This window comes from Mizuhopecten yessoensis, unplaced genomic scaffold, assembly GCF_002113885.1.
Source record: "Mizuhopecten yessoensis strain PY_sf001 unplaced genomic scaffold, ASM211388v2 scaffold716231, whole genome shotgun sequence".
Classification (NCBI taxonomy): Eukaryota; Metazoa; Mollusca; class Bivalvia; order Pectinida; family Pectinidae; genus Mizuhopecten; species Mizuhopecten yessoensis.
Window position 1 is genome coordinate 221,847 of NW_018480013.1, and position 11,144 is coordinate 232,990.

Below are 11,144 nucleotides of genomic sequence, written 5' to 3' on the forward strand. Positions count from 1 at the left end.
AAGAGTCTTACTCAGAGAAGGTTTGGGGGGGATACAAGAGTCTTACTCAGGGAAGGTTTGGGGGGGGGGATACAAGAGTCTTACTCAGGGAAGGTTGGAGGGGTAGGGGAGATACAGGAGTCTTACTCGGGTAAGGTAGGGGTACGAGGAGGGGTAAGGGGAAGGAGTAGGAAGTGTGAATGGTGAGAATAGGTAGAAGGGTGGAGGGGTATGTCTGTATAGGAAGAGGGTGAGAGGAGGGGGTAAGTGGAAGATGTAAAAAGTGTGAAGGTTAAGAAGTAGGGAAGGTGTTTAGCTTAAGAGGAAAGAATTTAATCAGAGGATGGAGAGGTTGTTTGAGAATTATTAGTTTGTATTCAAATGGTGAAGAGGCTTAGTATTTTCCTAACTTGATGTTTGATTTACATAGAGATTTATGTAGTAGGACCTGTCATTGGGTGATGAGTAGTGATACAGAGGTCTGTATACTCCGATTACGTAACATTGTCAGGGGACAGCTGTGTTTCTAGACCCTCAGAGATATGTCGCCGCGGTGCTGTATATTGTTATCTAATTATAACTTTAACCATAGCCGGCAACCAAGGCACACAGCAAGAGGCTATACCAGCCTGGAAACCAATTAAAAACAAAATATTTAAATGTAACGAATTTTACCATTTCTTGGTGGAACCCAAGCTCTGTCTAATGCAATCAAACAAGATGCAAAAGACGTTACCAGAGCAGCGTATCCTACCTAAAACTGTAATTGAATGTGTGATTGCATAGCCACAGGAAACATCATCAACTTGGTATTACCGTCAGATTGAATAAGCAAATTTCATTAACTTGCCCTCCTCCTGATGAATAGTCCTAGTCATATTTCATTAGTGACGACTGTGGATCATGTGACATTTTCTACAGGAACATATTGGACTTGTCTGTCATAAATTATTTTTTTTTGCATTGTATGAAGTTAAAAAAAATTTAATCAAGAATAAAATTGATATAAATGGTTATCTTTTTCTTACTTTAAGCAAAATAAAGAAGTCATGCTTTTGCTGTGATATATCAGATTCTATTTTAAATGTCTAACTGCCTAATTAAACTTATATTGATATTGCTGTTTCAGACAAGGAATCCTAGCCTACCTGATACAGTGTTACAATGTTGACGTTGCCAACCTGTCTCCTGTGTCACATCAGATGATGTGTAAGGCGTGCTCAAGGTAGGTCTGTAATCTCACATCAGATGATGTGTAAGGCGTGCTCAAGGTTGGTCTGTAGTGTCACATCAGATGATGTGTAAGGCGTGTTCAAGGTAGGTCTGTAATGTCACATCAGATGATGTGAAAGGCGTGCTCAAGGTAGGTCTGTAGTGTAACATCAGATGATGTGTAAGGCGTGCTCAAGGCAGGGCTGGAATGTCACATCAGATGATGTGTAAGGCGTGCTCAAGGTCGGTCTGTAGTGTCACATCAGATGATGTGTAAGGCATGCTCAAGGTATGTCTGTAGTGTCACATCAGATGATGTGTAAGGCATGCTCAAGGTATGTCTGTAGTGTCACATCAGATGATGTGTAAGGCGCGCTCAATGTAGGTCTGTAGTGTCACATCAGATGATGTGGAAGGCGTGCTCAAGGTAGGTCTGTAATGTCATATCAGATGATGTGTAAGGCGTGCTCAAGGCAGGGCTGGAATGTCACATCAGATGATGTGTAAGGCGTGCTCAAGGCAGGGCTGGAATGTCACATCAGATGATGTGTAAGGCGTGCTCAAGGGAGGTCTGTAGTGTCACATCAGATGATGTGGAAGGCGTGCTCAAGGTAGGTCTGTAATGTCATATCAGATGATGTGTAAGGCGTGCTCAAGGTAGTTCTGTAGTGTCACATCAGATGATGTGTAAGGCCTGCTCAAGGTAGGTCTGTAGTGTCACATCATATGATGTGTAAGGCGTGCTCAAGGTAGGTCCGTAATGTCACATCAGATGATGTGTAAGGCGTGCTCAAGGGAGGGCTGTAATGTCACATCAGATGATGTGTAAGGCGCGCTCAATGTAGGTCTGTAGTGTCACATCAGATGATGTGGAAGGCGTGCTCAAGGTAGGTCTGTAATGTCAGATCAGATGATGGGTAAGGCGTGCTCAAGGTAGGTCTGTAGTTTCACATCAGATGATGTGTAAGGCGTGCTCAAGGGAGGTCTGTAGTGTCACATCAGATGATGTGGAAGGCGTGCTCAAGGTAGGTCTGTAATGTCCCATCAGATGATGTGTAAGGCGTGCTCAAGGCAGGGCTGGAATGTCACATCAGATGATGTGTAAGGCGTGCTCAAGGTAGGTCTGTAGTGTCACATCAGATGATGTGTAAGGCGTGCTCAAGGTTAGTTCACAGTTCCCTTCCAGGATACTGACCTAATTCATTATTATTTCAGAACGAGTAGAAATATTGGTACAATAACTCAAATTTCAACGAATATAAAGAAACAACTACCCCAAATATTGTCTTTGATATTAACTGATTTCTGTGTTACATGAAGCTTGAACTATCTCATATCTTTAAAAATGGATTGAAGGTTATTCTCTTTTCCAGGCCTAAACAGTACAAAAATAAGCCATCAAAACCAGTAGCAATGGATGTCTAAGGGCCATGTGTCTAAATATATTTGTCAAAAATTTTCAATGAAATTTTCAATGAAATTTGTCAAAATGGAAAATTAAAAGCATATGAATCACAGTACATATGCACAAAAAAAAATAAAAAAAATATGAGAATTTAAACAAAATTGCATTATTGACAGAATCGCCACAACTGGCTTTACAAACCTGCACCAGTTAGAGGAAGATGAGGGCCAGCCATTAGCCAGCTTCCGTATAGGAGAGGAGAGGTCAAAGGGCAAGAGACGTAGCCAAGTTGGAGAACTACCCCCAAGGATACCAGTTAGCCCTGCCCTTCTTGTGGAGATGTTATCAGGGATATACTACACCATGTAAGTCACACTGAATCCAAGGGAGATCACTGATTGAGTCCAGGGGAGATAACTGATTATCTCCCCTTACTCACAGTCACTCACTTATACTGGGCAGTATATACATACGGGTAGTAATTTAATGTGAACGGTAATTAAATATTGGGCAGTAAAGGATTTTTTCCATCGAAAGTTAATTAAGCATAGAGGCTACCAATTGTTCTGATATAGGAGCTGAAGGGAAAACAAGCCGTATTTCCAAATGTGACCTTAAATTTTTGGAAAATTGATTTTCAAATACCTGTATAGCTTTCTTAACATAACTCCAATGTTTTAGTTTAGAGAGCTATTTATTGTGTTGCAAGATCTGAAATTTAACCCGTAGTTTGTTTTAAGGTATAATGGACAGACCTCCCAAGGAATCAAGGCGGCTGTAGACATCCACCACAGAGCCTGCTACGAACTCTATGCAGATGTTTTGTTGGTAAGTTAAACTGATCACGGACCTCTTATTGAAAGGGAAAACTCTTGAAGGAAACGTGCAACTCTAATGTCAGAAAAAAGAAGCAGCTAACAGCTCTAATGTTGCTATGGGACATTATACTAATGTCAATAAGGGGAAACCACTCTGTCAGTAGAGAACAGCTCTTATGTCAGTATTGGACATTATACTAATGTCAATAAGGGGAAACCACTCTGTCAGTAGAGACAGCTCTAATGTCAGTATGGGACATTATACTAATGTCAATAAGGGGAAACCACTCTGTCAGTAGAGACAGCTCTTATGTCAGTATGGGACATTATACTAATGTCAATAAGGGGAAACCACTCTGTCAGTAGAGACAGCTCTTATGTCAGTATGGGACATTATACTAATGTCAATAAGGGGAAACCACTCTGTCAGTAGAGACAGCTCTTATGTCAGTATGGGACATTATACTAATGTCAATAAGGGGAAACCACTCTGTCAGTAGAGACAGCTCTTATGTCAGTATGGGACATTATACTAATGTCAATAAGGGGAAACCACTCTGTCAGTAGAGACAGCTCTTATGTCAGTATGGGACATTATACTAATGTCAATAAGGGGAAACCACTCTGTCAGTAGAGACAGCTCTTATGTCAGTATGGGACATTATACTAATGTCAATAAGGGGAAACCACTCTGTCAGTAGAGACAGCTCTTATGTCAGTATGGGACATTATACTAATGTCAATAAGGGGAAACCACTCTGTCAGTAGAGACAGCTCTTATGTCAGTATGGGACATTATACTAATGTCAATAAGGGGAAACCACTCTGTCAGTAGAGACAGCTCTTATGTCAGTATGGGACATTATACTAATGTCAATAAGGGGAAACCACTCTGTCAGTAGAGACAGCTCTTATGTCAGTATGGGACATTATACTAATGTCAATAAGGGGAAACCACTCTGTCAGTAGAGACAGCTCTTATGTCAGTATGGGACATTATACTAATGTCAATAAGGGGAAACCACTCTGTCAGTAGAGACAGCTCTTATGTCAGTATGGGACATTATACTAATGTCAATAAGGGGAAACCACTCTGTCAGTAGAGACAGCTCTTATGTCAGTATGGGACATTATACTAATGTCAATAAGGGGAAACCACTCTGTCAGTAGAGACAGCTCTTATGTCAGTATGGGACATTATACTAATGTCAATAAGGGGAAACCACTCTGTCAGTAGAGACAGCTCTTATGTCAGTATGGGACATTATACTAATGTCAATAAGGGGAAACCACTCTGTCAGTAGAGACAGCTCTTATGTCAGTATGGGACATTATACTAATGTCAATAAGGGGAAACCACTCTGTCAGTAGAGACAGCTCTTATGTCAGTATGGGACATTATACTAATGTCAATAAGGGGAAACCACTCTGTCAGTAGAGACAGCTCTTATGTCAGTATGTGACATTATACTAATGTCAATAAGGGGAAACCACTCTGTCAGTAGAGAACAGCTCTAATGTCAGTATGGGACAGTATACTTATGTCAATAAGGGGAAACCACTGTCAGTAAAGGGAAATATTGCTTTTATCAGTAAGGGGAAATTATTCTTACCTGAATAAAAAAAAAGTTGTTCTAATGTCAAAAAGTCGAAACCTATCCAATGTTTTTTAAGGAAAACTGGTTGTACTCAGTAAGGGGGAATAACTCTGATATCTCAAATATGTGACTAGGCATGTGTTGTAGTCGGCAATCATTTTCAAGTTTACAGTTTACAAGAAATTAATGTGTGACTCAGCAAGAGAAGTAAAGCCCTGACAGTTATTTACAAATAAAAATAATATCCTTAGATCTACACCAGTAACTTGGCCTCACATACATTGACTTGTGTTTATCATAGCTGTCAACCCTCCCAAAATCAACAGATCTCGGTTACTCTGAGCTATTTTTAATACATAAAAAGGGAAAGATAAATTGAACAAAGTAGTTTCAGTCGCATTTCACGCACTTTCTTCCTCATTGGAAATGTGTGGAATGAGGGAGATCTACCTCAATCGAGGTGTCAAAGGTTGATATTTATGGTTTATCCTGTGGGTGACAACCACTTAAACAAATTTCTTGTACTTCCAGGTAACCAATGCTATCCGCGATTCGCTCCAGTGTAATGCGGCGGGACATTCGGACGGTCCGATGGGCATCAGCATGTCGTTGACCCCAGCCACTTCTGGTCACACCATCTCAAAGTCGGCCATCACCAACGCCTCCTTCAGAGCACGCAAGCTCCCAGGTAAGACAACTGTGCTGGGTCAAGATGAAGCTTCTAGGTTGGTCAATTTTACTAGGAAAGGATGTGACCGGTAGTGTTACTGTATAAAAAGTTTGGGATTTGTCCTCATGAATAACATAACGAAATATTGAATTCGTATAAGAGATATATATATATATAACATGGCATATGATTGGTCACTGAAAACGATTTGCATCCCTATAGCTGTGTTTACCCTCTGCAAATATCTTGTATCCTACCACAAGCTTTCCAGGGATAATTTCTGGAGGGACCTTGGACCCTGGGCACTACACAAAGGAAATTGGCCCTCTTCATTTCCACTTCCTTTCAATTTTACATATAATGGTCCCTCTCAGTTTTGATGACTTAAATTCCTTAAAAAAATTGCCCATTGCTGTCAGCTTCCGTGATTTTACTGTCCCTTTCTACGTATTTATGTGTATTCAATATATTTATTCAGAGGACATTAGCATACCGGCTACAGAAGATGGTGCCAAGTTGCAGACCATCGAGGAAGACGGTGACGCTCACAAGCCAGTGATCAAGCTTTCAAAGTCCGGCAAACTCTCGGCAGCATTTGGGAAAAAGGGAGAAAAATTTAAACTGAAAGATTCCAAGAAGGAAGGGGAGACAACTACCAGACAGAACGGTGACTCAATGGACAGTGTGCAGGTCGGCGTCGTGAAAAATAGCTCCCGTTCAATAGTAGATAATATAGAACTACAAAAGTATTCCACTCACGAAGAATTGGAAGAGAAGACCAGCAGCAGCAGTAGTATACTACAGATGGCTAAACTTAAAACGACCAGCGCATTGGGACTGACGAAGGAATCGAAAAACAAACACTCTCGAAATCCATCTTCCTCATCTGTAAATACAGAGAATTATAGTACTGATTTATAGGGTTACCACTATGTTAATTTATTACAGTGATTGGTGGATATATTTAAGTCGTATTAATATTTACACTTTTACATACTTGCCAACCTTTTGACATTTCCATGGGGGAGATTACTCTAAATTCAAAACATAAATAAAGGGTATGTTTATACCCCCACCCCACCCCACACCCACCACCACCACCACCAAGTGAAAACGAAAAGATAACACTTTAAAATGGCATCTTTTATGTGGTTCTTTCAGATGAAATGATTAGATCTCTGAATATAGGAATAGTTTAGCAAGTTTACTGGCTGAAAATGGTGAACTTTAGGGTCTAAAATCGGGAGTCCCCCTCAAAATAGGGAGAGTTGGCAAGTATGCTTTTAAAGTAAATTCTGAGCCTTGTTTATGTAGGAATGTTTTGTTTTATTTAAAGAAGATTTAGGTGTTATTTTGTGTTGTTTCTTTGTCACACTGTTAAACTTTGTCACCAGAATCACATTTTTGTCACTGACGACCAAATGATTTCTGAAGTAATTTTTTTCCGAAACGGTGACACTTGATTTTAAATTTCTACGGAACCTCAAATTGGTGAATTTCAGGGTCCAACGTGATATAGACTATCGGGTTTTTAGAGTGATTTTTTTGTTGGAGTAAAATGTACATGTAAATCTAAACAATGCTAAGTATGGACAGTAAACACCATTTTTAAAACCGTGATTGAGAATCTGTTACAATCTGGGACATGTAGAATGATTTCAGTTCTCTTGTCTGGGTTCACTAAAGACACTTGTATCAGTTCTCACAGGGAACACTACTGGGACTCCGTGTAATTTAATTGTCTCTGGGTTCAGTTATTAGGCTGCACTTGTACATACTTCAATCAACATTTTACATTTATATGTAATTATTTAACTTTTTTTCATGTGTATTTTAGATTAGTTACAATATATCAATGGATTTTGAATTATTTATTGAGAAGGGATTTGAGATAAATTGATTTTCAAAGAACTGTTTTAATTTTAGTTATCAATTATACGACTCTCATCAGAATTAAGACAGCCGCCAATGTCAGGCGAACTTCATTACCTCAGATGATCATGACGATGTACACATTAGCTTGAATGTTTTATAAGATTTATAAATAAAGATCAAGTGAGACCAGTTAGTGATATTTGATTTTATGCAAGTTACCTCAAACTGCGTAATAAAGGTATGGTGTTGAGTGTTATTAACTAAATAATCCAGAAAAAAAGTCTGATGTTAAATAAGGCATGTGACTGGATATGTTACTGCCACTCAAACCTCTGATTTTTGTTCCCAATCAGAACAACTTCAGCCAGTAAAGAAGGACACTCCAGCAGTATGAGTTACCTCCCTTTGTATAAAGTTTTTAGCACTGTTTTTGTTTTTGTTTTCCCACACTCGTAATGTATTTTCAAACGTATTGGTAAATTTGAGACTTTATGTATGTATCACATCCATTCCTGTTTATTAAACTGTCAGCTTAAGCTTAAAATGATAAGTATGAGACAATACAAGTTATCTTCCGGAAAGGGAGGTAACTCATACGAAAAGTACTAAACAGTAGTTACTGCTTGGACATTTTATTTACATGCTTTCTTAATCATTAGCGCAAAAATACACAAACCCTGTGAAATGAATATGTATTGAGTCACCTACTTTGTTAATCATTAGCACAAAAACACACAAACCTTGGGAAATGAATATTTATTGAGTCAGCCTCAGCGTTTGAGGATGATCAGATAAGGATGCATTCCGGCACCGCATCGTTATCCAACGGTGACTTGTCTTCCAAACTCAATGTCAATGAGGAACATGACAGAAAGCGACATTTTAGCTGTGTTTATATAGATTACTCTTACTCGAAACGTGTTAAGTATCTCATCTGGGGTTACACCAAGGTAGAATTTCTGTTCTGCGGTAAATCATTATTTAGTTTTATAACTAAAAATAGAATAAAATCATTTTGACAGAATAATTGAATTTTCATTTTTTTTGTATATCATAGATTTTCTGCATTCCACTTGTTTCAAAAGTGTTGTTGTATCATGTTTCAAGATAAATGAAAAGGTATAACATTTACATTTAAAACTAACACCTGTCATAACTTTACAAAGGACAGTTAACCATTTGTCATATTTTTCATTCTTGTGCCAATTTTGCTTTTTTCTACTTTGAAATATCAATGGAAGTCTACAAATATTTGTATGTATTGAATGTCTTGTACTTGATATAAAAAAATAAGGCAATCTTGTATTCCCTACATGAAATCAACTATTTTAAAACTAATATTTAACAGGGATTTTTTCCTGTTGTCTTGCTATAAGGGAACCTCTTTACTCAACCAGGGATTATGCAAAGAGTTTTTTTTGGTCAATATTGATAAATCATATCTGTAGTTATTTTTTATAAATATGTATCTACTTATGGTATGAACAAAAAATAAAAATAATCAAAGTGGGGGCCACACATTCACTCCACATTTGTATTGGGGAAAGAAATTTCAAGTGCATTTATATCTTAATTAATAATATTGAATTTTAGTTTCATTTGTGTTTATTCTTTTTTCCAAATTTTTATACATTGTGCTGAAGACTGATGTAAGGAAATATAAATTACTATTTAGTTGCGTTACAGCTATAGCCGCTGTGATTTTGTAATTTTTATCGAAAATTTTATTTCCACTTAGGAAGATTTAAAAACAGTCTTGAATTGCTTTGGAAAATATTGTAGATATGAACATCTCATTCCTATAGAGATTACTTATTGTGTGTGATTAAATTTCACTTTCAGTGGATGAAACAGATTTTTTTTTTCACATATAAAAAATATACTTTAGAAAACCTTTTTTTTTTATTAATCTAGTGCGGGCTTTTGAACATTGTAGAATTGTAAATAATTGACAAATATATTGGGGAAGTTAAAGAACATGTGGACCTCTCCATGTAATTGATTATTTTAGAGAAATACTCCATTAATACTTTGATTTTTTTAATTAATATTATTAGTTAAACTCACACCCTTTTTTTTACTCAAAACGGAAAGTGCATCAAAGGTATCAATTAATATGATAAAATTAGAAATAAATTCATTCCCTCTCACCATTGAAAATTGATTTGAATTTAAAGCAAAAACATTTCTAATGAAAATGAACATAGCAAACGCGATGGTCAGTTGGGACAGTCGATTGTGCGCTCCCATTTACCCGAGTGGTCGCGCAGGGGGTAGAAGGAAACCAGAGTACCTGGAGAAAACCCATGTGGTCAAGCAGACGACCCCATACCTTTTTTGGTTCAGTCAAGGAATTAAATCCCAGCAGTATCGGTTAGGTTAACCCTTTTACCCCTAGGTAACTTTACTTAGTAGACTCTACCACACATTGATCGGGATGAGTCCATTATGGTCTACAGAGGTGAAAGGGTCAAAGGCCAGTGTGCTTACTCACTGTAGTTCAATATTCCATGTGAGGTTCAGATTACTCTAAGTTCAGGTACAGAATATTTTTGGTTATGGTTCACAAGGAAAGATTACTCTCAGGTGAGGTCCAAAATACGCCTGGTAGTGGTTAAGAATAGTTCAGGACAAAGTTCAAAATACTCTCAAACGAGGTCCAAAACACAAAGTAACTGTGAATGTGGTTTAGAATACCCTGGGACAAGGGTTAAATTATAGGCTGTTGTGTGTTTGACATCAATGTATCGGTATATGTGTAGATTTGGTAGCGTGGCTGACCGCACAAGGGAACATCAACTGTTTAGTTTGTGTGTATACATAATAAAGACATCTATTTCTGCTACAGAGATGTTTATTTTTTATTTTTTATTTTTTATTCGACTTACAAGTTACCTTTGTCAACAATTTTTAACAAAAAATGTCAATATAATCTATGAATATGTCACAATAACATTTAAATCATGACGATGTATTTTTACATTTTCCCATATCATTTTGCCCAGATAATTGCCACGTGAGTAGGTACGGTAACTTTGCTTTTTATTATGTAACATAATTACGTGATAATTATCTCGCCAAAATTATCTCCGAAAATGTAAAAATACATCGACATGATTTTAACTTTATTGCATCACATTCATAGATTATATTGGCATCTTCTAACAGTCATCTTGTAAAAGTTATGTTCACATAGGTAACTCGTTAGTCGGAAGTCCATCGCAGATATATGCCACCATAGAAATGTTGAGTGTAAAAATGGATTTTTTTAAATACATGTACCGAGATCCAATCGGAGTATTACACAAATGCGTTGGAGGAGGAAAGGTTGTAGTTATATTACCGACACGGACGACAATTTACACTGTAAGGAACATTAGCAATGAAGCAGGAGTAAAGGTTGTAGTTATATTACCGACACGGACGACAATTTACACAGTATGGAACATTAGCAATGTTTGGACATTAACAGTTTAACACGTGGAACAGTTTAAAAAGTCTGAACCCAAACATTTCCTATACAGAAGCATTGAAATTGATGTGAGATTAAATCTTAATCTAACAATATGTACGCTGAATGCTGTGGT

General features: G+C 37.5%; 1 protein-coding gene across 1 annotated transcript in view; it reads left to right on the forward strand.

The window, feature by feature from the left end:
- The window catches only part of LOC110442222 (hyccin-like), a 112,622-nt gene extending 102,220 nt beyond the window's left edge, over positions 1 to 10,402 (forward strand). The window contains exons 8-12 of the mRNA XM_021485714.1: positions 1,109 to 1,204; positions 2,773 to 2,961; positions 3,337 to 3,424; positions 5,544 to 5,700; positions 6,161 to 10,402. Coding sequence (XP_021341389.1) covers positions 1,109 to 1,204; positions 2,773 to 2,961; positions 3,337 to 3,424; positions 5,544 to 5,700; positions 6,161 to 6,603 — 973 coding nt within the window. The 3' untranslated portion in view covers positions 6,604 to 10,402. The remainder of the gene's footprint in view (positions 1 to 1,108; positions 1,205 to 2,772; positions 2,962 to 3,336; positions 3,425 to 5,543; positions 5,701 to 6,160) is intronic.
- The last annotated feature ends 742 nt before the right edge of the window (positions 10,403 to 11,144 follow it).